Source organism: Trachemys scripta, chromosome 9 (assembly GCF_013100865.1).
Source record: "Trachemys scripta elegans isolate TJP31775 chromosome 9, CAS_Tse_1.0, whole genome shotgun sequence".
In the NCBI taxonomy this organism is placed as follows: domain Eukaryota; kingdom Metazoa; phylum Chordata; order Testudines; family Emydidae; genus Trachemys; species Trachemys scripta.
Window position 1 is genome coordinate 53,785,335 of NC_048306.1, and position 26,533 is coordinate 53,811,867.

General features: G+C 52.3%; 1 protein-coding gene across 2 annotated transcripts in view; it reads left to right on the plus strand.

The window, feature by feature from the left end:
• Positions 1–26,533, plus strand: part of IGF2BP2 (insulin like growth factor 2 mRNA binding protein 2) — a 98,780-nt gene that overhangs the window by 65,683 nt on the left and 6,564 nt on the right. The window contains exons 7-13 of one of the 2 annotated variants that reach the window (XM_034782429.1): positions 1,317–1,451; positions 2,329–2,451; positions 2,921–3,056; positions 3,340–3,468; positions 13,229–13,297; positions 18,749–18,865; positions 26,386–26,460. In XM_034782429.1, coding sequence (XP_034638320.1) covers positions 1,317–1,451; positions 2,329–2,451; positions 2,921–3,056; positions 3,340–3,468; positions 13,229–13,297; positions 18,749–18,865; positions 26,386–26,460 — 784 coding nt within the window. The remainder of the gene's footprint in view (positions 1–1,316; positions 1,452–2,328; positions 2,452–2,920; positions 3,057–3,339; positions 3,469–13,228; positions 13,298–18,748; positions 18,866–26,385; positions 26,461–26,533) is intronic. The other variant, XM_034782430.1, reaches the window with a different exon arrangement.

Genomic DNA, 26,533 nt, shown 5'->3' on the forward strand with positions numbered 1-26,533 from the left:
GCCAGCAGAGCAGAGCCAATATGGGGGTGTGGAGTGGGGGAAATGCATGCTGCACCCTGGCTAGCAGCCAAAATGCTTCCCAGGCTCCCCCTGCAGCACAGCCCTCCCCGGTACACCTCCTGGAGCCCCAAAATGCAGGCTGTGGAGTGAAGCCACAGTCCAGCCTGCTGGTGTGAGCTGATTTTCAGCCAGGGTGTGAGAGAACAAGAGTTGCAGATATGGCCAAGTGCATTAGGGGGATATTTGGTCTCCTTCGAAAGCATCCAGGACAAGCTGCTGTTGGAGAAGGCTAGTTGGGCTAAATGGACCCCTGGTCTGTTCCTGTCATGTCACAATCAGCTATGGGAAGGTGAAAGCCCTAATTAAGATACAGCTATCTCCAAGAGTACCAAAACTGAAGGCCAAATCCCTCTCTTGGTGTAATTCTTTTCCTATGTGATGCTGCCTAAGTGTGACTATTCCTCTGTAATATACAAGACATTTCCTAACAAAGAGAACAGCACTCACATATGCACACAGAGTGGGGTCATCCTCTCCAGCTGGGACAGGGATGCACACATGTGCAGAGAGACACACTCACGCACTCACTTCACCCTTTTGGTTTTTAACATACCACTTGCGCTGTGCAGTGGCTGTGACGCCTCTCCCTGCCCTCAGGCCTGTGGGTGCCGCAGCAGAGCTCCGTTGCCCTGCTGTGTTCTGGTGGATCCCGAAGAAGCTGAGGAGAAGAACGTATAGCAGTACTGGCACCTGCTGGAACCGAAAAAACTCTGCTCTGCGTCTTAGGGACCAGCTCTGTGCTGATCTGTGTTGGCTCAGCTCCCCCCACCCACTCATTCTCTTTGATTTTCACTTGCAAATTAACCCCAAATCTTAAAGCCAAAGAAAGTCAAATCTGAGTTGAACCTGGTTTAGTGCCAACACTGTTTGAAACCCTGTGTTTAGTAGAACTCAGTCTGGGTTCATGCAAACCTGGGCCGTCAATCATTCAAAACTTAGGCCCGGATTCCTGCAAAAAGTTTAACAAACCTTGAAACAAACCTGTCCTGAATGGTGAGTGCATCTGGTGAGATTTCCACGGTTCTGCACAACTGTCAGTGCAGCCACGTGCTGAATTCTGGTCCCTTCAGGACGGTTGGTTCAGAGCTGGTTTCAGCAGCGTGAACATGACTCCTGGTTCAGAGGTACTGTCTGTAGACAGCAGTGTAAACGCAATGTAACGCAAATAGATGCACTATCTTTGATGCTTCGTTGAAGTGCCTGGTTATGATGTCAGCCTGATCTCGGGCTTCTCTGTGCTGATTCTCTTGGTGCAGGGTAGACATCCATCGGAAGGAGAATGCCGGTGCTGCTGAGAAGCCAATCACCATCCACGCCAGCCCCGAAGGGTGCTCTGAAGCGTGCCGCATGATCCTCGATATCATGCAGAAAGAAGCGGACGAGACTAAATCGTAAGTGTTCCGCACAGAGCACTCCACAGGAGGAGGATTCCTGCAGCCACATGCATCAGGCGGGGAGAAACAATGATGGAGAGTAATGAGCCGGTTTGAAGAATAAATCCCCAGAGGTCCAGCAGAGAAAATGTAATAGTTGCCTATGTAAAAGAATGGGGATTTGGTTTAATACGTTTGTGTATTTAAAAGGCTTAGTCAGCACAACTAACTGATGTAAGGTTTTGGTTACTAGAACATGCCTGGTTTGACAGCAAAGGAAACCAGCCCACATGTAAAGCCTAAGGCTTTTAGTAATGCCTTAGGACCCATGCTTTCAATGCTTGCTTTTTCTCTCCCCTTCTCCCTGCTGGAATGGGAGTCCATTTCCTGTGTTCTGGAGATTCAGGTTGATTTCCTTTTTTCCAAACAGCAATTTGAAACAAATAGTAGCAATTCAACTTGTTTCATTGAAACAATTTTAAAATCCCTTAAAGAATTTTTCACCAAATGAAAATTTTTTTGTGTGTGGTTTGAATTTTTTCATGGAAAAATACCAACCCATTGTCGACCAGCCCCAGTTGCAATCAGTCTTTCTAGATCAGGGTTATTTTGATTCCTCTCCTGTCCCAAACGGTTAGCTGCAGGAGGAGCTATTTGTCTGGATTTTCTGTAAGTGTGGAGAGGACTCATTTTAGATTCTTTACATGACAAGGACTCTACAAACGTACAGGTTTTGCAATGAAAAAAGTCCATATTGTGTTTTTGTCCTACTTTTCTTTTCTCTTTGTGTGTGTTCCTGGCCAGGAGAACTCCACGGTTTGGAGTATACTGGTGATAGGAGAACAGGGGGAAAAGGAACTTACAAAAAAAACCAAACACCTTTTGTTTATTTTAGTGCCGAAGAGGTTCCCTTGAAAATCTTAGCACACAACAGTCTAGTTGGGAGACTGATCGGCAAAGAGGGACGAAACCTGAAGAAAATTGAGCAAGACACAGGGACCAAGATCACCATCTCTCCGTAAGTTGTGATATCCTGGCGGAGGAGAACAACCCGCCTCCAGCCCAGAGAGCTACTGTATGGCCCAAAACTGGGCTCCTTGCTCTCTGGCTGCGGGAGGTGAGCGTCAGGGGAGCTGCTGAAGCCAGCCCTCAGGGTACACGCTGGTGAGTGTGTGGAGCCAGCGTAGGAATCCTCCAAAGGTACAGACACAGGCAGGGGTGCTCCACCCAGCCCGGCTCTGGTGAAGACATGGATGCCAGTAAAGCGAGCCATGTTGGGAAGGTCTGGAATGGAAACAGGACATCTAGGCTATGCTCCCCTGCACAATGGCCAGTGGAAGTGGCTGGCCGGTGGGGGATAATCTGCAGCCCTGGGTTCTTCCTGGTTGCTCCAAGGAGAAGGTTCCCTGCTCTAAGCAGGCGGGTGAAGGCAGCTTGCTTTTCTGTTGCCTTGATGGCAGCAGTTTCACCTGTCCGTAACTGCTTAGTTTACAGGATTTAACCATTTATAACCCTGAACGGACCATTACGGTGAAGGGCAGCATCGAGGCCTGCTCCAATGCCGAAGTGGAGATCATGAAGAAGTTGCGAGAGGCCTATGAGAATGATATTGTCGCCGTCAACGTAAGCACCCCCTTCCTGCGGCTCCCATCCTCCCAGTAGAGACCTCAAATGTCAGGGCCAGAGCCAGAGTTAGTCCAGTGGAAGCTGGTGAAGTTGGCCCCAGGGTGTTTGCAGGCGGTTCTGCTCATCATGGGGCTGATGCAGAACGGGCCCCACTGGATCGAGCTGTCTGGGCAGACATGTAGGAGTCATTGGGCACTTTGGTGCATGTGGCTTCCCCTCTTCTTCCCCTCCCCCCCCATTTGTTCCATGTTTCCCATGTCTCTGTGTTTTGCATTTCTAGCAACAAGCCAACCTGATCCCCGGGCTGAACCTCAGCGCACTAGGGATCTTCTCCACGGGGCTGTCCATGCTGCCCTCTGCAGCGGGAGCCCGCGGAGCTGCTGCAGCTGCCTCCTACAACCCCTTTGCGGTAAGTACGCGGCAGGCCAGGCCTCTGTGTGTGTGCATGCGGGGTGTGTTCCCCTAGCTCAGTGGGGTTAGGAGGAGACACTCACGCTAACCCTCTAGTGAGGACAGGTATGGCTTTGGCAGGAGGTGTCCCGTATACACTCTTGTATAAGAGCACTGATTTTTTTCTTGATGGTTTTGGGAGGATTTGTTTATACCCCGATTCCTCCCCCCTGGGGCCCCAGCACCAGGGAGATCCTGCTTCTTGCTGGAGTACGAACTCTTCATGCGCCCGTAGCTTTCCTCAGCCTGCGGAGATTTCGCTTTCCCAGCAGGATGGGGCCTCACGTGCTATATTTGGGGCTGGGGACCCAGAAAGGAGAAGCAGCGCCCCAGCACTGTATAGACTTGTGTATAATCCCTCCCAGTTAGGCCTAGGTCAGTACTTTTGTACATATTTTTTTCCTTTAAGGGCTTGCTGCGGCTTTAATCTCTGGCCTGCGTTTGGGGCAGCATGGACCTGCACTGTGCCAGCAGGAGCAATCCACCTAATGCTTCCCCCCTTCGGGGGTACAGAGCGTGCTCCCTTGCCCAGCTGGCCTGTGGAGTGGGGTGGGGGCGGGGCTGGGGTCTGCATGTCTGCGGGTGACAAGCTTGTAGAGCAGCACGTATTGGTGGTGGGTGATCCCAGGCTCTGCACACACTGCTGCAAACCCTGAAATAAGCACATTTGGCGTTCACATCAAACACTCCTACACAGAGCCCAGACCTGGTGTCCATACTCAGCAGCTGCTTAGGCAGAAGTCAGTCGGAATTAAAAACAGTAACAAGGCCAGGATTCGGGCTATGGAACAGTTAAAGGAGGCAGTGATAAACCAAATCCAGCACCCTCTGGATTCGCTCATCTCTCCCCATCCCACTGTAGGCTGTGAGACTTGGCCAGCTGGTGATTCTCAGCTCAGTGTGAAGCCAGGTTCTGGAGCCTGCTTGCTTTCCTAGTGCCTGAGTGAGTGAGGTTCCTAGGCGAAAGCTCATCCCAAACAGAGATGGTGCAGCTGGGCAGGAGCAGAGCAGGGTTACTGGCTGAGTGCATGGGCAGGAGCCATGAGAGAGCTTGATTTTAGTAAGGCTTTGACACAGTCCCACATGACGTTCCTATAAGCCAGCTAGGGAAATGGGGTCTAGATGGAATTCCTATAAAGGTGGGTGAACACCTGGTTGAAAGACCTACTCAAAGAGTTGTTATTAATGGTGTGCTGTCGGACTGGGAGGGCGTATTTAGTGAGACACGTACAGCTCAGTCCTGGGTCTGGTGCTATTCAATATTTTCATTAATGACTTGGATAATGAAGTGGCGAGAGTGCTTATAAAATTTGGGGGTGACACCATTGTGGGAGGGGCTGCCAGCACTTTGGAGGACAAGATTAGAATTCAAAACGACCTTGCCAAATTGGACAATTGGTCTGAATTCAAACAGACAGAATTCAATAAAGACAAGTGCTGAGTACGACACTTAGGAGGGAAAAATCAAACGCACAAGTACGAAATGGGGACTAACTGGCTAGGTGTCGGTGCTGCTGAAAAGGATCTGGGATTCTAGTCAAAAGTATGATGCGGCTGCAAAAAAGCTACTATCAATCTGGGGTGTATTGACCGGCATCTCCTATGTAAAACACGGGACATGATAGTACTGCTCTACTCAGCACTGGTGAGGCCCCAGCTGCAGTACTGGAGAAATTGTAGGGAGTCCAGAGGAGAGCAACAAAAATGATTAAAGATTTAGAAAACCTGGCCTATGAGGAAAGGTTAAAAAAAATGGGCCTATTTAGTCTTGAGAAAAGAAGACTGAGGGGGGACCTGATAGTCTTCAAATATGTTAAGGGCTGTTATAAAGCGATCAGTTGTTCTCCATGTCCACTGAAGGTAGGACAAGAAGTTCAATCTGCAGCAAGGGAGATTTAGGTTAGATATGAAGAAAAACTTTCTACCTATAAGGGTAGTTGAGCTCCAGAACGGGCTTCCAAGGGAGGTTGTAGAATCCCCATCACTGGAGGTGTTTAAGAACCAGTTGGACAAACATCTGTCAGGGATGATCTAGGTTTACTTGGTCCCGTCTCAGCGCAGGGGGCTGGACTTAATGACCTCTCGAGGTCCTTCCAGCCCTGCATTTTGGTGGTTCTATGAAGAAGATTGTGAATCTTTCCTCCTCCTTGTTGAGGGGTCTTCACAGCCTTTGTCTGTGTGTGTCCATCACCGCTCCGGAACTCCCACGGGGCAGTGCTACCCCAGGGAGCCCTTTATCTGGGGTGGCCTGTTAGGGGCAGGCTTCAGCTGTGACTTTGGCTCTTCCATGCTCTCCTGGTGTAACATGCTCTACAGCTGAAGGTCACTCAGAAGCTTCATGTGCTACGGCCAGCTCTCAAGTGGGGTGAGCTGACAGACACATGACTTCTGCGCTCTTCATTCTGCACTGCCTCCCAACCCGTTTCTGGCACAACTCTAAGTGCGCTGTCCTCTGTAAAAGCCTGGATTACTTGGGGTGGGTTACCTCGGAAACAGCCTGTCTGGCCATGCCCATCCTAGCTCTGGCTAAGCCGGGATCTGAGTACCCCAACAGAGCCTATGCAGGGTGATTCTCAGGAAGCAGGGCCAGGCTCTTTGAGGTGACAGCGAGAGAGAACTGGGAAAGGCTCCTGCAGGGGTGAAGAGCAGCCCTTGGCTTGGAAGTGGATGAACTACCATAAAGCAGACATAGCTAGTGTGAGTAATGCTGAGTAATATACCATCCCTCTGAGGAATGGTTTCATCCTGGAGGAGGGCTGTACGTTTGTCGGGTGTCAGACAACTTTGATGTCAGTTCATGGGAACTGTGTTTATTACTTGATCGTTTCAAAACGAGTGGGATCATTTTTTAACCAGCCATGCTGGAGTTGCCCCATTAACGGTGCAGCAGTGCCTTTCCAGGGGTGGGATTGTGACGACTCGCACAGCCACTGCACTCTCTGGACACATGAGGCAAAACCAACCCAATCGGGGCAGTTTTCGAAAACTGTCCCGGCTGTGCCGCTGCTGGGCCTGCCTGAGCCTAGGCAGACAGGTGCCGGCAGGTGCCAGACACGCCTTGGAGTGGACACTTCGCTCTCTGTGCCTGTGTGTCCAGAGTTGGGATAAGTACCTTGACATCCGTATGTGAAAGTTGATAGAGAGCCCAGAGCCGTATATGATAAGTGACTGCGTATTCTGAGCTGCGTTCTTCCTAATTTGCCTGCACGGTAGGCGGACAGAGATGCATAGATACAGCATGTTGAGAGGATTGACAATGGAAACTGTGCGATCAGCTTGATTTGCTGGTATGGAGTGATTATTTCATAACTTCTTGATTTTGGATAGCACTGCAGGAAATCACAGAGATGGCTTTTAACTCCTGCAGATAAACCCCTGATCTACGGCGTATCTAACACTCCGTGTCACCATTTCAGTTCAGCTGCTGTAACTGTATTTGGAACCGAGAACAAGTCTATTTACTTTTATTATTTTTTCTGAAAACCATAGCAGCCAAGTGATCGGAGAGGGATGGTGAGTTTTACACTGTTCAGAGTTGAAATACTTGGGAGGTGGTGCAGAAAGAACACAAAATATTGACTGCAAAACCAGTGTGTGTGTGTGTGTGTGTATCTGTCAGGGCTTTGAAGCGGAGCCCGGTGCAGCTCCGAAGCAGTGGAGCTGCAGGTTTTTGCCTGGAGCTGGAGCGGAGCCGGAGCACAGCTCCAAAGCCCTGACTGTGTCCATGCTTTTCTGCGTGGTGTATTTGTGTGTGTGTGTTTTCCTCATGAACACTGCATGTCAATGTTCACATTTCTTAGGACTGGTGCATTACTTTGGGAACGTGCACATGATATAAGGGAGGAGTGTACATTCCCAGCAAACTCCTGTGACCTCAAAGCCCCAGCAAAGCTACTTGGCAGTTTATTTTTAGAGAAAAATTAAATGATTTATTATGCCAAATATAAAAAGTGCTCCAGGCCAAGCGTTGGCTCCCTGCCCTCTCCTTGTCAGTCTAACCACGAGTGGAGAGCTCTCACACTAAGCTACTTCCTTCCCTTCTGTAATGTTTTTTGGGCAAAGGGGGAGGAAGGGTAAAAAGCCCTATTCCTAGTCTAACATCTGTAGGTTACGCAACCTCTAGCTGTATATGCACAACAGGTGGGGAACGGAGTGAAATTAGAGACAGGGCATAGTATTGAAAGAATGTACCACTCAGGAGAGCTCTCCTGGGAAGCAGAGGGTGCATGTGTGGGCATGGGTGGTGTGTGCGGGAAGATGGGGGGATGCAGACTTGTGTATTAGTGCTGTGCATGTGCATTTCTGTCTGAGGGGTACAGTTCTGCCTCCATCCGCCCAGACAAATTGTCCTGCAAGCAACTAGCGTCGTTAGTCACCGTGCATTCTGAGCCTGTCACTTGTATCGCTCTGTACAATCATAGCAGACGTGAAAGAGCTGCAAACGCCTGGCTGTATCGTGCAGATGAGTGAGGGTGACAGCTGCTTGTGATCAGCCCCCCGAAGATCTGATGCACACTGTTTTAGAAAAAGGGCTAAAACATGGAAAATTCATCCTGCTGCCCAACAAACTGGGCTCTGTTTGGTTTTTTATCAAAGCCTTTGTAAGTTGATTTGCAAACATCTATTGTATAAAGTTCAGTCAACCAAAAGGGAGAGAATCCTCTGCAGAAATCCTATTGCAAATTAAGGCCAAATAATACATCCATGTGCACTTTGATATCAAATATGCATGCTTGGAGATGCTTGGGTGACTGAAAAGTTGAAGGGAATTAATGATCCTGGAATCAAGGCTTAGATGTTTCACTTGGTGACTTTAAATCCCTTCTAATAAGCCAGGATATGGAGAAGCCTTTTTTGTTTGCAGTCTTTGCTCCTGGAGGGCCAGGCACTCCCCGTGTTCAGGCAGAGATTTCTTCCACTAGCAAGTGATATGGCAGGCAACACAGACACCTGTGTCAGTCGCACACAGTAATATCAGGTGACGCCATCTGAGGCTGCTGCAGATCAGCAAAAGCCCCACAGAGCTGTGCAATGTTTCTGTTGAGGGCATTGCAAAAATGGACTTAATGAAATACATAACGAGAGCAGGCAAGGATGTCTCAGCAGAGCTGTGCGGGTCTCCCACAAAAGCACTGTTTGGTGGGGCACACACATGTCTTGTATTCATCAATACGTGCACACATCAAGTCGTCTGTTTCTTGTACCCGTAACTTTAGCGCCCTCGTGGCCAAGATGGAGTCTGCTCTGTAGGCAGCTCTGGCCAAGAGAAGGTGCGCGCAGGAATGCAGCAGGAGAAATTCCTAGCAAATCCTCTAGTCTCCTGATGAAATCCAACAATCGTTCGTGGGGCTCCTGGTAGGTATAGCGGAAACAATAATACAGGTTTTCACTGCTATTAGTAGCACCGTAGACACTCTCAAGAGCGGTTAAATAGTTTTGCACTGTGGCAGCTGGTTGGGAGTCTTTCAGGGCTCGGATAATTCGCCTGGCAGGCCCCCTCAGACTTTCAAGCACACATTTCCGCTTCTCAGCATCAGAGCATTCCCACTCTTGGACAAGTGGCACCGTAAAATCCCTCCAAGGTCTTGTAATCATCCTCCCCTGAGGATACAGGTGACACCCCCAAGAAAGAACGTAACCACTTGTATGGAGCACTTTCATATGCCGGCTTTAATGCATCTTTGAGAGCCATTTCCCAGCTCTTTGGCCCATCCCACCAGGCTGGGTGCTGCAAGTGTTGGAGCCCCTCCTAATGCCAAAATTAATTCTTTTCTTGTCCGCTTCTCATCCACCATCAGAGCTTGCAATTTCTGCGCTAAAGAATTCACCTCAAGTGACACTGGCACACTAGGAGGGGACTGCTCTGCCCCCAGAATTGTCCAGGGGATACCTTCTACTTGCACCTCTTTGGGCACTTTATCAAGATCTGCTTCCTTGGAGTGAGTACATAGTGCTACCATGCCCTTCACTTTGCAGTTGTAAATACGGGTGTGGACCTTTACCCTCCCCAGTATTTCAGCTGCATCTAGGCTCTCCTCAATTTCATTTGGTTCCATCTCTTCTGGGAACCCCGCCACCAGCACAGCTTTGGTTACTGGGATTCGTGCCCCTCGGCACAGGTCTTCTGGTAATCCTCTCTCCATTTTTATTTTTATTTTTTTGAAACTGAGATGAAAGTCACTCAGGAGTTTCTTTGCTCTGTGAAGAAGAGCCCAGGGTGTGCAACATAGGTGTGTGCGTGTGTGTACTGCAAAGTCCCTGTACGGGCCACCAAGTGTAACTTTAATGCCCTCGTGGCTAACATGGAGTCTGCTCTGCAGGCAGCTCTGGCCAAAAGAAGATGCGCATAAAATGCAGCAGGAGAAATCCCTTCCACCCCAGGGCACCTGTTTCAAACCCCCCAAAGTAAACACACACACCCACAGGAAAAGTACAATGGATATAAGAAAGGGAAATATTTATTTACAAAGGAATGAGAGGAAAAAAACAACAAGGGAAACTATAAGGGGAGCAGTAAAACAGGGTTGCATCCAAACCAAGGGCCAGTGGTAGCACAGTCTGGAAGGGCAGACACTGAGCAATGTGTCTTCACACAAAGTTCAAAAGTCCTGAGCAAAGTTTCAGTCCAGTGGCGAGTCTTGGATGCTCCTGGTCGTTTTCAGCGCCAGTGAACTTTCCCCCAACAAATCCCTCCGGTGCCCTCTTCTGCCGCTCTCTGCAAAGCCACACAGAGTGATCACCTCCCCGCTTAACTAGCTACAGCCTCCCTCCTCATTCCCAGTGCAGAGTCAGAAGCCCCAGTACTCACAGCTGAGTTCAAATCCGGCCTGTCCTTCTTGGGTAATTCCTCCCTGGCCCAGTGCTCCTCCTGGCTCCTGTCCTGGGGTGTCACCGATCGGCCGCCCTGTCCCTCTCAGGCTTCAGGCAGGTTCTCTGCTGCTTCCTTTTCGAGGGCTTGCAGGCTGCTGCCTCTCTCTCCCTCTGAGCTCCAGCGCCACCCCCTGAAGTTTCCCTCCTTTTTTCCTCACTCTCCCCCTCCCCCCTAGAAAAAAATTTAAAGGAGCCATGCTTTCTAAACCCCAAAGGGGTTACATACCACCAAACTATTCAATCTCTAACAGCTTCCCCCGGGAAGGTGAATGCACTGAGAATGGCTATGGGCTTTGTTCGGATGCTGTTTGTCTGTGGGGTGTTTGGAGACAAATCCTTGGTGGACAGCAGGCCCCTCTGCTGTGTGTGTTTATGGGTGTGAGCATGTAGGACAACGTAGCGGCCAGCCGCATGGCCTGGTGGGTAGGCCAGTGGCTTGGAAATCAGGAGTCCTGGTTCTGGTCCTGGCTCTGCCACTCACCTGCTGGGTGACCGTAGACAAGTCGCTTCACCTCTGTGTCTCAGTTTCCCCTCTGTAGAGCGTGTTCTGTGGCTTGCAGTAGTGCCTCGTGGTCCCAGACCCATTGTACCTGGCACTGGATGGACAGCCCCTCTGGATGGAAAAGGCTGCAGTCTGTACAGACCAGACAGGGTAGGGGCAGGGATGGAACATACCAGCCAAGGGACCAGACTCACTCCTCCTGAGTGACCAGCCAAGGGACCAGACTCACTCCACCCAACGCCCAGCCTGCACAGGAGGCCCATACGGAGCTGAGGACTGGGCCTGAGGCCCAGGGAGCTGAGAGTGTGGCAGGAACGGATAGGATGGGAGCCAGTGCTGAGCACAGCATGGTTACCTTGCTGCTGTCACACGCAAAGCTCTGTAATCCCAGCCAGCCTGCTATGCCCCAGCTCTGCTGCAGCAGCTGGAGAGTCACACTCAGAACTTGTCTACACTACAAAATTAAGTCAACCCGTGTTAGTTCGATTTACAGCCCCCACAGTGATTACTGCTATTTTTCATATCCACACTACCCTGCTGTCGGTGGTGTGTGTCCTCTCACGCAGACTTCCACCGACTGAAGAGGGGTAGCATGGGGGGCTGAGAGCCCAAGCTTACCCCCACCCCGGCTCTCAGGAGTCCAGCAGCTGCCCAGGATCCAAGTGCGGCGCTCTGTGCCTGGAGCCCAGGTGTCTGCCCTTCTCCCAGCAGGGAGTGGGGCTCGCAGTGGGGAGCTCAGCGTCCAGAGCTGGGGTGGCTATCAGGCTTCCAGTGGGTTCCAGCTGGTTAGCTCTGCGGGGAGCTGAGAGCCCAGGCGGTATCCGGGTTCCCAGCTGGAGCCCCCACGTGCCCTGGGGCGACAGCCCCAGCTGTGAGCCCAGCATGGGGTTCACAACAGGGAACAGCCTTTCTTGTCAATTTCACAGCTTCAGTGTGGACCTGTGACATTGACAAACAACAGCTGAGGTAAGGCAGCATCTACAGAGATGTTGCATTGCCCTAACGACACCACATAAGCCCTATGCCTCTCGTGGAGGTGGAGTTATCATGTCGGTGTAGCAGGGCACTCACATCAGCGGGAGCAAGGCTGTAATGTAGACACTGACCTAGGTCTATGTAAGACAGCTGTAGTGTAGCCCAGACCTCAGTTTCTCACACACCTTAACCGTGGTCCCTTCTCTGGGTCTGCTGTCTTTCCTCATGTCCCCCAAGTTTAACTGTGCCTAGGGCTAGACCTGCCTGTGTGAATCTCTTCCTCTTGGGAGGGAGTGCTACAGGTGATTGAGATCACGCTGTTTTCACTCTGTCCTCATGCCCAACTTCCTCCTCTCTGCAGGACCAGGTGGCTAGTGCAGCCTGCTCCCTCCTCAGGGCCATTCGCCAAAGTATAAGGTTCCTCCTGCCTTTTGCTGCCTCCTTTGGACCAGTTGGTGATACGTTTTATTACAGTCCTGATCCCGTCAGCAGCCAGACCATAACTCCACCGCATGGCTCAGCTGTGCCCTCCGGGTCAGCTGCAAGGTCTGAGTGTGAGCTGTCCCATGCCACTGAGCTCAATGGGAGCAGGGTCAGGCCCTTATCAGTTACCCCCACGTACATCCCTCATACCGGGAGTGCTGTCATGGTGTGTTCATGGGGCAGCACCCTGCGGACTCTGGGTGCCAGCCCCTGCACAACCCTGGCTGTTCTCTCTCTCTCTCTTGTCTCGTTCTCCACTTCACAACAAGGCTCCAGCCTTGGGACCCCTCCTGTGGTGCCTGGCTCGCCCCAGGGGGACGCTGTCATACGCCAGGTGTGGCTGACTAGTGTATTTTCCTGGAAATATTGTGCTAGCAGGAATGCGAGAGAGCTCCCTGTAGAGCAGTGTACAGCGATTCTAGCGTCACTGGGGAGCACCCTCCCCAGCGTACCATTGGGTGAGCCTCTGAGGGCTAAAGAGCTCCAGAAACCAGCCACAGCCATGCTGTGAATGGGAGTCCTCCAGGGGGTTGTCAGGATATGCTCCAGGTTTGCATGGCCGTCTCCATCAGTTTCAGTGGAGCTGGGCTCGTTTACATCAGCCCCAGAGCTTTGATTTGCCTGGGGGAGGGGCCAACATTTCTGCTGGGGCCCCGGCAGGGTTTTTGGTTGTTCCTCAGGCCTGGTTCTCAGTCTGTCTCGGGCCCCCTGTGTTAGGAAGTACGGCATGCGCAATGGCAGGGGATGCAGGGAAGCCGGTGTACATGCACGCTGCGAGGTGCTGGGGGTAGATCCCCAGCAGCCAGCCCCCGGACGTAGCACAGGCGCGGTGTGTATGGACCGTGCTGTCTAGGAACCTGCACTGACTGTGTTTTCTTTCCTGCCGTAGAGCCCCTCGGCATACCTCTCGGGTCTGTACGGAGCCTCCCCCATTGGCGCCTTCCCACAGCAGCACTCTGTAAGTGCCCACTCTGCCCGTGCTGGCACCGCTCGCCCTGCTTGGCTGCCGCGTTCCTCTCTTGGCTGTGATTCTGTCCGGTGCTGCTCTGCCATTGCAGCGAGCGTGCCAGGTCAGTGCCCTCCTGGCAACCGGCGGCAGTGACGCGGCCGCTGGAAATGAGGCTGTGGAATCCAGACGCCTGCAGGGAAACATTGAGTCCTCTTCAGAGTGCGTTCCCGCTCCCCTCTGCACAAGCCAGCACATCGGCGCCCGTGCAGGGCTCCCCCGCAGCACAGCATGGCCTGGGCACCTCTCCTGTGTCTCCACAGGCCTTGGTGCCAGAGCTGTTCCAGTCCTCGGCACCCAGAGGCTTGGCAGCACGCTCTCACTGCACGTGACGTGGTGTCGTTACAAACCCGAGCCCCTGGGATTTAAACCCAGCTGCCAGGAGGAAGCAGCAGGGGCTGTGGTTTTCCTTTAGCCCCCGAGAATTCCCCTCAGTCCCACTCCTACCAGGTGGCCCATGGTGTATTTACTGTCTCCCCATGTGTGCTCAGTGGGGAAAGAGGGTGATGAACTGAGCCTTTTAAAGGGCAAGTCAAGGACACATGGCAGCACCTTCCCCGTGCCAGGGTGCAGAGTGCTGGGGGCCCTTTCCCTGCAAGGGGCACGCGGGTACAGCTGCTGCAAGGGAGGGATGGCTGATGCAGTGCGGCACCAGATGCTCCTGACAAGCATGCATAGAGCCGCAATGAGAGCACTGGGTCCCTGGTGTTGCTGCTCTGCACATGTGGGCAGCAAGGCAATTCCAGCTGAGATCCTCCACAGGAGACTCATGGGTGGGGAGCCCTGGTGGCTCCTCCCCCCACCCCACCTTTGGCAGCCCTGGGATCCCCTCCGGAGCAGGGTCTGTAGTGCTGGCCTCCCCGAGAATCTGCCCCAGTGCGGAGCGTGGGTTTGGGCTTATGCTCCTGGGCTTTGCCCCTGAGAGTGGTTCATTGCCAGGCTGTCCCTGACCGCTAGCCCGGTCCCAGGATGAGTACGGAGCTAGCAGTTCAGAGATCTGGCCAGCCAGGGCTGGAACACAGACGGGGGCTGAATCCACCTCTGCCTGTATATTGGGCTGCAGGACAAAGCCTCAGGAGGAGGCACCGTCTGCCTCAAGCCAAGAGATTCCCGGCACGAGCCCCAACCTCTGGCTAAGGCAAGTATCAGGAGTAGCCATGTTAGTCTGTATCTACAAAAACAACAAGGAGTCTGGTAGCACCTTAAAGACTAACAGATTTATTTGGGCATAAGCTTTCGTGGGTAAAAACCTCACTTCTTCGGATGCATAGAGTGAAAGTTACAGATGCAGGCATTATATATTGACACATGGAGAGCAGGGAGTTACTTCGCAAGTGGAGAACCAGTGTTGACAGGGCCAATTCAATCAGGGTGGATGTAGTCCACTCCCAATAATAGATGAGGAGGTGTCAATTCCAGGAGAGGAAAAGCTGCTTCCTCTCCTGTAATGAGCCAGCCACTCCCCATCCCTATTCAAACCCAGATTAATGGTGTTAAATTTGCAAATGAATTTTAGTTCTGCTGTTTCTCTTTGAAGTCTGTTTCTGAAGTGTTTTTGTTCAATGATAGTGACTTTTAGATCTGTATCTAAGGCAGTGTGTGTTCTCCTCATGGGAACCACTGGCCTAGGGCTCCGTGAAGGCCTCACAGCCTTTACAGACAAGCCAGAGATGAGCGACTCCCTTAAAACGCCCTGCCGCTGCCCCTGCCATTGCCTCACGATTTACCCTGTTGGACCATCTGTCTGGAGATGCCACTGCCCCTTCATCTACTGCCCTGGCACAGTGCCAGCCTCTCTACACAACGCCCTGAGCACCTCAACCCCACCTGCTGGCACTGGCCCTTTCCCTGCTTGGCTTCAGGCTGGGACACTGAGCCACACGCACACACGTATGCACAGTGAGAGGTGGACCAAGCCCACCCACTCAGTTCATGTAGGCCCCTAATGCTACCAGCCTGGGCTGGAATCAGGCATGGCCCCCACAGAGCGGGCTGGGTACTTCCATCACCTGAGCCAGCTGATGCCTGGGGAGGTTGTAAAGCTGTCGCATGCTCCAGGCTCCAAGCGCACATTTGCACATGGCCGTGGCCACCGGTTGTTTCTCTGTTCCTCCGCTGCACGTGGGAGCTGCTACAGCAGCTCTCCTGGACAGCTTGTTGCTGCTGCCGTCTTTGTGCCTGTGCCCTTTCCGGGGGGCAGAACCCCGGGCTGGGAGCTGCCCCAGGCGAGGTGCTAGCTAATGGACACACCCCTCTGGGCCAGGCTGTTCACCTGGGGGAGAAGTTGTGGGGGTTTGTGCCCATTGGGGGTAGAGCCACATGCAGATCCTAGGAGGAAAGGAGTGTGACCTGGGGTCCTGTGCTGAGCCCTGGCGGAGTCGGGAAAAGACCAAGAGTCAGTATTTCCCCAGAGAGGAGCCTGACGCTTCACTCCTACAGCCCCATCAGCCCTCTGAAGAAGGGCCAGTGTCCATTGGTGCTGGGTTTGGAATGGGCCTTGGAGTGAATGATGGGTGCAGCCCCTTGGATGAGACCAGGACTGGCACCTACTCGGTGTCTTCCTACAGCACGCGCCAGGGGCTGCTCTGCATGTCGGTTCTGTGCCAGTACAACTGCATCTGTATTAGGGGTCCTAGCGCTTTCACTAGGTCCATATAAACTCCCAGCCCTACCCAAAATAGCTAAATCAGAGTCAAAACTGTGTTGAGCAGCCTCAAATAGTACTTGCTTTTACCAGGGGCATCTGAGCTACCAGGACAGCAGAAATGGCCTCTAAATCTGCTGTAAGCCCTACCTGGGGGCCTTCTTTTCCCTCCCTCTTTCACCACACTGGCAGTGTTTAATGATGATTATGGTGTTTTAGCCAGTCAGAGACACACACAGTGGATCCATCCTCTGGCAACTTCTTTCTAGCTCTTCTTTCTAGCACTTAGGGGAGGAAGCTTTGAGAAACGCTCAGTGGTGGGTTGGATTGTTGAATTTTTAAACATGGCACGATTGGATTGTTGGTTTTACCAAATCGAAATGTTGCATGAAGCAGCCGAGATGGGAAATGCAGATGGTAAAAGCCAAGAGGCCACCAGGAGAGAGTGTTCACAGGCCTGGGGCGGCCGCGTGCTACTAGATGGATCTCGAGGATCCTAGGGAAGTTTGGATTAAGAACTGGCAGGTCTATTAAGTGTGCTCCAGATTCTGTGCTGAACATGTCAGCACTAACTAGGGATTTCCGAAAAGGGGCCAGTTGCCTGGCCTTGGTGGATGTGGAGTGGCCCCCAAATAAGGTCATAAAACCATTGGCTGGTGGGAGCTGCAGTCAGAGGGGGAGGCCACATTGCTATGTGTGCATAGAAACCACGGCCAAAGCTGTGGGTGTGGCTTCTGCTTCAGAGAGGTGATTTTTGCTTTTTGAAACAGAAATTGCCAGCTCTGGAGATCAAAGCCCTTCATCACCAGGGCAGGGGCTGCTGTGCTTGTAGCAGGCTAAGATTTCCCTCACCACCATGCCAAAATCACAGGAGCTGGCAACACTGCCCTTCCTCCAGCCCGTCCTCCTCTGAGCGCTGGGATGCACATGTACTTGAGGACACTGCATCTTCAAGGGTCTTCTAAGCCAGAGCAGCAGAGGGGGCACTGGTAAAGCCTGCTGAGTAAGGTGGTGTCCCGTCCTTGCAAATCCAGCAGGGCTGTGATGTGTGCATCCATGCTCACCCACTGTGTGTGTGTGGGGGCGGGCCCTGGCTGCCCTGGGAATGAGTGTGGTGTGACATGGAATTGGGGGCGGGGGATAGATCACAGTGGTCTCTGTATTCACATCACTTGTGTCAGCTAGTCTGAGAATGCAGGTGCATCACAGGGCTTTCAGAAGAGGGAAGGGCCATGTGTCTAGAGACGCATGTTTCCATGACCACACCCCAGCATTTCCTGCATGATCCTATCCGGGAATCGGCCTAGGTTTCTAGCCATCACACTGCGTTCTGGGGGCTTTAGCATTTCTCGGGGGTTTGCAGAGTGACACAGGTGTGCTCAGGGCAGTCAGGCTCAGCCTCCCAAATGAGCCCTGATTCAGTCAGCCTGTTTGAAAAGCAAGGGGGTTCATTTAAGCGATGCTCAGAATATGCTTGGCTGCCATCAGCTAGCTCCGCAGGCATACACAGCAGTGCTTCGGATGATGGTTTATGGAAATGGCTCTCCTAGACCTTCCACCAGCACTGCCCATCATATTCTCACATGGGGACAGTTACTGCTCTGCCGCTGGGCACTGCACTGGAGCCAGGACTAGCTGCTGGACACACAAAATCCAACCCAGGGCCACGCAGTGAGTGGGGGTGGCCTGCCTGCGTGCTGGGGTGAGAGCCGATGGCCAGAGCGGGAAGCCATGGTGCAGTGAACATGGGGTAGGCTCACTCTCCGACACACCCCATGCCTCCCACCCCCAGGGCAGGGAAAAGGGGGCCCCCAATTATCGTAGTGCACAAGGCCCCAAAATTTTTTAGCCTGGTGCTGGTGAGGAGACGGGACCCAGCTTTGGTACAGCATTAGCGCTGGCCTGCGTCCAGGTCTTTCAGCAAAGCCCTGCCTGGCAGCACAGCACGGGAGCGGAGACCCTTTCTCAAAGCCAGAATTAAAGACATTTAGATCCTGGGGACCCTAGCGTCTTACCCAGGGGCTGGCGTCTTACCCGTGGTGGATCAAGGAGGAGCCTGGCGTCCTGATCCCCACCCCAGCCTCTCTTTGCTACGTCACGAGATCAGTCTAGCTGTCCTCGTTCCTATGTTAAAATCAAGACTAGCATTTTCTAGGAGATCGTCTCTAGTTCACACCCACTGGAGTCCCTGGGGAAGGGGGTCTGGTCTGTTCTGTGCAGGTGCTCGGGCTGGGCCTGTCCAGTCTTCCTGCCTAGGAATCTCATTTTTCTGGGCTGTGCGGGTCAGAGCACATGGAAGCTGTCCACATATGTGTGCATCGCAGCTGCCTCCGCGCTTCTCTCTCCTGCCCTGTCGCTTGCTGCACTGTGCCACACACAGATCGCATCTCTTGCATGCCGCTCTGTGTGCCCACTTGTTTACGCATCATCTGAAAACTCAAATGCCTGTTCAGATATTTAGATGCCTTCCTGGGGTTTGACATTTCAAATATCTAGGTCTTCATAAGCAGTGAAATGCATAATAATAAGAGAAACCCTCCTACCCCCGTCATAGGAGAAGAGCATGGTTTCATGGGCATTTTAGACATGCTCAGCTTTACAGATTTCATTTCTCCCGCAGGGGGCAAATCAGCTGTACCCCGATTGCTTGCGTCCAAGAACCGTGAAATGACGCCCTGCCCTGCCTGGCAAGCGGCTGGGAAAGCATCAGGCAGGCCGGGTTCCGACTGAGATCTCTGTGTTTGTCTCTCTCCTCTCAGTTGCCGGCACAGGAGGTTGTGAATTTATTCATCCCGACGCAGGCAGTGGGTGCCATCATTGGGAAGAAAGGCCAACACATTAAACAGCTGGCGAGATTTGCTGGCGCCTCTATCAAGGTAAGCAAAGAGCCTAGCTGGCTGCCTTCATCCCCACCCTCCTCCTCCTCTCGGGTGTCTGCCAGCCAACTGCCAAGCTGACATGGAGAAAGGAATTGGTACCTTGACACGCTGGGGCTCAGAACCCCAGCAGTCAGGCACCTAAATCCATTTCAGGCTCTGGTGCCAAATGCTTCTTTTCTTCATCTCTGTCCCCTGAGAGCTCTGATCTCTCCGCTCATGCATCATGTCTGTTGCTGGCGACATCCTCTCGTGAGCCAGCAGGGGGATGTCACTCCAGAGCGTCTGCCATCCCCAAATCTCTCAGCTTCCGTGAACTCCAGGGGGTGGTGCTGAAACCTGTACAGCTCTTCTGATGTGGGGAATACCGCCACAATGGTGATTAGCTGACTACTCGCGGGTGGCCATTGTACCAGCGCTGCTGGCCCCCGGTGGGTGAATGAGATGGTCCCCACCACACCACTAGGGAAATGGAGGGGCAGAAATGCAGTATTCAAACCTGACCGCTTCAAAATGAGACATTTGTCAGAATGGCTTCATTTTCAGCCAGTCCCCACTGAAGGTGACAGGAGCTGCAGGTACTGAGCCACTCTGACAGTATGGACCTAGCTGCCTAATTTGATTTCCCCCGTTTTAAATTGTTGGCCAGAAGTTTGAAGTGATTTGAGTAAGGCCACTGGTGATGAGGCCAGGATCTCCTGCTTCCCAGTCCTATTCTAACCACTAGACATACTAACCCACACCAGGGGTGACACACACATGCTACCATTGACGCCTGTCTCTTCAGTGCCGCTTCCTTCCCCATCGATCCAGTCCTTGTTTTACTGGAGCCGCTTGGGGAGAAACCAGAGTTCAATCTGACCAGTGTCCGGGAGCTAAGGAGCTTTGGGGAAAAGCACGCCAGTGTGAACCCCTCAGAGTGGCGTCCTGTGTGCAGAGTGTGTTTCTGGTTGAACAAGAAGGCTGCGAACACAAATACTTCTCTAATGGAATAGCCCCCATGTGCTTTCTAGTGCACAGTTATAAAACCATCAGGAAAGCTGAATGGACAGGGATATTTAATGCTCGACACAGCCCAAGACCGCTCTAGAGCTCTGACTCACAGGTCAAGCCCCCCTCAGATCCTTTAGAAAAAGCAGGGTCACTTGGAAGATAAAATAGCTTACCGTGGTTGAATCACTGTAACGGGAGACAGGGAGTCCCCTTTCCTGATGTGAAGGACTCCTCCACTTGCTCACCAGGAATCATTTATTTTTGCCTGTCACAAGGCTGCAGCAGAAGGATAGGGTACAACCCAGTACATTTTTCATGGTGAAAGTGCACCCATGGAAGAGCCGGCAGGACACCCCCGCAAATAAAATGGGGGGGCAGCACAGCACCCCTACTCCCTACTTTTGGAGGACATCTCTCCATCCCTTTTTTTCTTAGTTTTTCTTATCTCAGAAAAGATATGTTGGAATTGGAAAAGGTACACAAAAAGGCAACAAAAATTATTAGGGGTATGGAACGGCTTCCATATGAGAAGCAATTAATAAGACTGTGACTTTTCAGCTTGGAAAAGAGATGACTAAGAGGGAATATGATAGAGGGCTATAAAATCATGACTGGTGTGAAGAAAGTAAATAAGGAAGTGTTATTTACTCCTTCTCATAACACAAGAACTAGGGGCCACCAAATGAAATTAATAGGTAGCAGGTTTAAAACAAACAAAAAGAAGTATTTCTTCACACAAATCACAGTCAACCTATGGAACTCTTTGCCAGAGGATGTTGTGAAGGCCATGAGCATGACAGGGTTCAAAAAAGAACTAGATAAGTTCATGGAGGATAGGTCCATCAATGGCTATTAGCCAGGATGGGCAGGGATGCTGTCCCTAGCCTCTGTTTGCCAGAAGCTGGGAATGGGCGACAGGATGGATCACTTGATGATTACCTGTTCTGTTCATTCCCTCTGGGTCACCTGGCATTGGCCAGTCAGAAGACAGGATACTGGGCTAAATGGACCATTGGTTTGACCCAGTATGGCCATTCTTATGTTCTTAGTTGCTTTCCATCCACTTCCCATGCTCCTACTGAACCCTACGTTGGGGGGGTGACCTGTGGAGCACCCCCATCCATGCTCTCAGAGCAGTGTTCTCTGCCCACTGTGCAGTGCTGCATGGGGTGGCGTGGAATATGCATGGCAGCTATCTAGAGAGTGATGAGCACCAGTTTAGTACTTGAGGTCTGTCGTCACTGCACAGTTAAATCAGGCTCCCTACCACACACAGTAACCTCTGCCCTGGGTCTGGAGGTGCTTTAAGTCCAGGCTAGCTGACCCAGGGGTTAGGTAGGGCCCAGTCTCCACTTTAGCTCAGGCTGGAACCTTCCCGCTTTGTAGTGAGGACACAGGCTAAATCACTCAAGTGCTGATAGGCCTCCAATCCCTTCCCACAATCCCCCCTTTCTGTCCCCCCCCCCCAAAAAAAGGAACAGACAAGTTCGTCTGCATTCATCACAATTGCCTGGGAATTAATCCTAGAGTCTCCGCACGAAGACCCATGGGGAGTGTCTCCAGGCACACTGGAGTCAGAGCACCCATATTCCCTGGAGGGACTATTAGTGACGGGACACCAGTGCGGGGAGCTGGGCTGGAAGCAACGGGATCACGTGGACAGAGCAGTGCACAAGGTTTAATAAAGGGTTCAGCTTACCCGCCTCCAACCTCACTCTTTGCAAATGAAACACGGTGGCAACACCGGAGCGGTGAGTTCTCTCCAGCACAGCAGCTGGCAGCGTGAGCCGTGGCACTCGGTCCGACACCCCCAGTCCTAGATTGTGCAGACACAAACCTAGCTCAGCGATGGACCCGGGGGAAGGAGGAGCTGAGCTGTGCACAGACCTGGCCAAGCAGGAGGATGACCACAGCAGGAAAATGAAACTGCTACTTTACCGTACTAGGGAACAGAGCAGAGAGATCGGCACCACTCTGAAGCTCACCATGGCCTCAAGCCTGACAGCAGCGACCTATTGTTCCCCAATGCAGAACTGCAGAGTGACTAGAGATCCATCCTAAGGGAAGGGGATGGACCCCTATGCTACTGCTTTACGCACACTGGCTGCCACATGTGATTCTGGGGACTTGTCAGACTCCCTGATTCAGGACAGGACAATGCAGCACCTGGGATCCCGCCTGCGGGAACGGCTGCTCCAAGAATGCGATCTCAGACTTGACAGATGCTTACACATGGGACGTGCAATGGAAGCTGCAAGAGACAGCCCTAGGAGGCACAACAGCCCCAGAAGTACGTACAATGAGACAACAGCAAAGGCGAGCAGGTGGCCAGGGCTCCATGAGATGAATTTACCAAGAGAGACGGCATGAGCAGGTAGAGATGGGCTCTGCGCTAGGATAGCACTGCAAGGAACAAGACAAACTGAACCAGTGTGGGCAAAGCAGACCAAGGTCCCCAAAGATAGTCAGACTTGTACAAGATGGGCATATTGGGCTCAGGCTGGTGGGACAGGAAAGCAGGAAGAGACAGTACCAACCTTCGTGCATGCAGCAATGTTAACAAGGAAACACCTTGTGCAATTTCAGCTGAAGAGTGGGGCCTCCTGGCATGTGATTCCTCAGGGTGAATTGGACTCACACACCCATTAGAAAGAGCAGGTGCAATCTAAAATGTAATAATAATGAGAACACAATGCAGCCCATAGAAAAATATGTCACCTCATAGTAACAAGCCTGGAAAACAACAGCCGGGGCCAGCTGAAGTTTGTGGTGGCAGATGGCAAGCACCACAGACCCCTCTTGGGGCATACAGCTGTACAAGCCCTGGATGTGACCGAGGGCAGCGTCAGAATTTCACAGCTGCAGAGCAAGAAGAAAAAGGGGGAGTCCCATGGATGATGGAGGCAATGGCAAAAGCATATGGGGATGTTTTCCAGGGCAACGGGGGCCTAGCAGGAAAGCTGTTCCTGGAAATAGACCCCACTATGGAACCTATGCGCTTAGCACGAAGGACAGCTCTGGTAGCACTGTGTAATCCAGGACACAAGGAGCTCAACAGTCCGCAGAGTAGGGGTATCATAGCACATGCAGAGGCCAGCATAGCCTTGGTAAGCAGCATGGAGGTGTACAGAAGCCATCAGGCAAATTACACATCTGGATAGACCCAAAGCCACTGAACCAGCGATTGAAAAGATGACACTATCCACTGCCCACCATTGATGCCATCTTGCTAGAACTCTCCAAAGGCGAATCTTTATGGTCTCTGATGTAAGGAATGGGTTTTGGCAAATAAACTGGCTGACAACCTTTGCATGGGCATAAGCCCAGCACCAGATGTGTTCCAGAGAAGACTCACCCAAGTGCTGGAAGGACTGCCTGGGGTGAACATAATTGCAGATATCCTCATTGTAGGTGAAGAGAGCAACGATACAGAAACTGAACAAGAGAATGACAGAAAACAACAGGCTTTTCTACAATGATGCTGGGACAAAAACATAAAATTCAACTCAGAAAAGAAGCCACTCAAACAGCATGAGGTGCCATACGCTGGACATCAGCTCACAGCAAGGGCACTGAAAGCAGATCCCAACAAGCCCAAGGCATGCTCCAGTGGGTGGGAAAGGGCTACAACGGTTTGTAGGAATGACAAAATGTTCTGTCCAAGTTCTGGCTGCAGTGGTGGAACCCATACAACAGCTCCTGAGGCAGGATATTGAGTGGGACTGGGCAGGTCCCCAACAGCAAGCATTGGACGCACTGAAACAAACGATAATGGATGCCCCCGCCCTGAAGTACTACCAGGCAGGAGAGCTGTCTCCCAAAGAGGCTGCAGAAAAAGACATCCAACCAGGGAGGCCAGAAGACGAAAGCCAACTTCTGGTAGGAGCAGAACCAAATTTTCAAATGAAAGATGAACTGAGAGTGTAGGTCAGAATCATGTTTTGAGGACAGAGAACTGTTGTCCTTGCCACAGTAAGGATGGATGTCAGGCAAAAAATACACACCTCACGCCTGGGCATTGACAGCTGTCTGAGCCCGGCTTGAGAGTGTATTTACTAGCTGTGAATGGATACACAACTCTGCCCATGGATAGAAGGATGTGACATTTGCCTGTCACGTGATAGCCACCAGCAGAAGGAGACTCTGTTCCATGTGAGCTGCCAGCCTACCCGTGGGAAAAGGTGGGAGCAGACGTATTTACCTTCAAGGAAAAGCAGCGCTATTCAGATGCAGCATACCCCAGAGTAATAGAAAGGTGGAATCAGCCATGAAAACAGCTAAGAGACTGTTACACAAGGCTGTTTCCTCTTCCTCCTCCTCCTCCTCTTCTTCTTTGTTAGTATTTTTGGTGCACAGGGGTTCCAAACAGTCCAGACCAAGGAAATAGTGGGGTGAAGGACCAAAACTCTGCTACAAGTAAAGAGATCTGTTGCAGCCAGAAGAATGGAGGTGCTGTGAGAGGAGATGGCCAAGAAGCAGAGAAAGCGGGTGCTAGCAAGGAGGGGTAAGGGGTGGAGTGGCACACAGATCACACAAGGTGACTGCGCAGGAGGGACTAGTGACTGAAGGAAGAGGAGACACTTGGGAGCCAGCAGACATGGCACCCAGAGAGACCCCACAGCGATACAGAGATCCTCCCTGAATGGAGGGACAGAACCATGCAGAGGCCGACCCTTCAGGGACGGAGGAGACTCCAAAGACAGTTTGCTGGGCTTGGAGAGAGGTGACAGGAAGACAGAGCTAGGTCGCTTCTGGTGCAGTTGCCTGCTGAGGAGACCAAAGTGTGTTCCAGAGCCTGTGACCAGCTGAGTCTGGGTAAAGACAAGCCCAGCTTGCTCTATGCTAGGAGCTTCTGGCCGAGGGACCTGGGGCCAGAGCTGGGTGTCAGGCTGTATCACAATGTCGGTAAAATTAGGAAAATGGACCATGACCAGTGGGACCGGAGTCATTGGGTCCATGCTCCCTGGAGGGACTGTAACTGAGGGGACACTAGCAAGCCAGGCAGTGCAGGGAGCTGGGCTGGACGCCACACACAGTGCACAGGATTTAATAAGGTTCCATTTGTTCAGCTTACCCCTCCTCCAGCGTCACTCCTGGCTGATGCGGGGAATACAGGAGGAGAGGGACAGAGTGCTGGGGGAGAGCTTTGCCGTGGGGGTGCCCACACCCAGGCTGGGCTCACCCAGGTGCTCAGACCCAGGTGCCAATCACCAGACTGACCTGTGCAGTGAAGACAGCGGTGACCTGCTTCTCTTCGTACATTCCCCTAGGAAAAACGAACACTCCCTTCTCTGGACTGAGCCAGTGTATACTGAACATAGACACCATCGGCAGCTCCCATTCCACTGTAACCGGGGACACAGCTCCTCCCCTTGGGTTTTGGGGGAGCCCATAGCAAGGGGCAGGCTGAGCCCCCGGCTGCTGAGTCACGTCTGTTCACATGGCTTTTGACACGCGAAGACCGAATATCTCCCCACAACAGTGCCCCCTTCCCACACACACCACCCCCTCAGGGGAATGTGGCTGGGTCCAAGGAAGGCAGCTTGCCGTAGGGAGCAGCCGATACTCATGGGCAGTGACTCAGTGATGCAGACAGACATACAACCACTTGGGGGCTGGGTTCCAGGCCACCGCAACATGGGTCAGCCGGTGTGTCATTCCTGAGTCAGGGTGAACGTAACGCTAATCTCCAGGCATGAATCAGTGTTTAACTCTTCCCATGTGAAGGCAGTGTGAGTACCATGGCAAATTCCTGCTGGACTCTCGTGTTGGGCCTGTCTGATCCCATTTCCAGAGAACAGACCCTCAGTGCTGCTCCCCTGAAGTCGGTGGGGTCTAGATAAAGGCATGCTGCCCGCTAGCATCTGCTATCACACTTTGCAGCTGACCCCCTCAAGCCTCCAGGTGCCTCTGTCATCAGGGGCACTGTGACCGCACTCCTCCCTGTTTGTGCAGGACTCGGCACAGGGCTGGGCCCAGTCCAGCGCAGCCAATTGCATGTTAAGAGCCTGTGTTATTTTTTCAGCAACATGCAGGCAGAGATCTAGCAAGCTGGGCATGTCTGCAAGCCCTTCTGCACAGCATCCAAATGCTCAGATCTCGGCAGAGTTTGTCAAGCCAGCTGAATGGGCCTGTCAGCAAAACAGAAATGTTTGCAAGCAATGTCCCCTTTTGCTGAAAACCCTCAGAAATTCAAAGGGAAATGCCAATGAAAAGGAGCGGGAATTCATTTTTGTCTAAACTTTTCCTGGGGAAAATCCTCGTTTCCCAGCCAGCTCCAGTGCTGAACTACTCTAGTGTGAAATCAGGCTTTTTGTAGACCGAGCAAATTCCACTCTGCATCCATTAAAGAACATGAAATACCCTGAATGCTCTGACGCCTGCCCGAGATCTGGCTGAGCTCCCCATGACACGCTAAGTCTGAGTGCTCCAATGGGGGGGCAGACCCAGGGTCAGGTGCGGGGGGCCTGGGGAGAGAGTGCCAGGCTCATGTTGCTGCTAATCACATGCCTCTCTGTGGCTCGTAGATCGCACCAGCAGAGGGTCCAGATGCCAGCGAGAGGATGGTGATCATCACCGGGCCCCCGGAAGCCCAGTTTAAGGTCAGTGGGAAGCGGGTAGGGCGGAGCGAAGCAGGGGTTCTGTGACACTGTACACGTTCGAAGCCCCCTGATG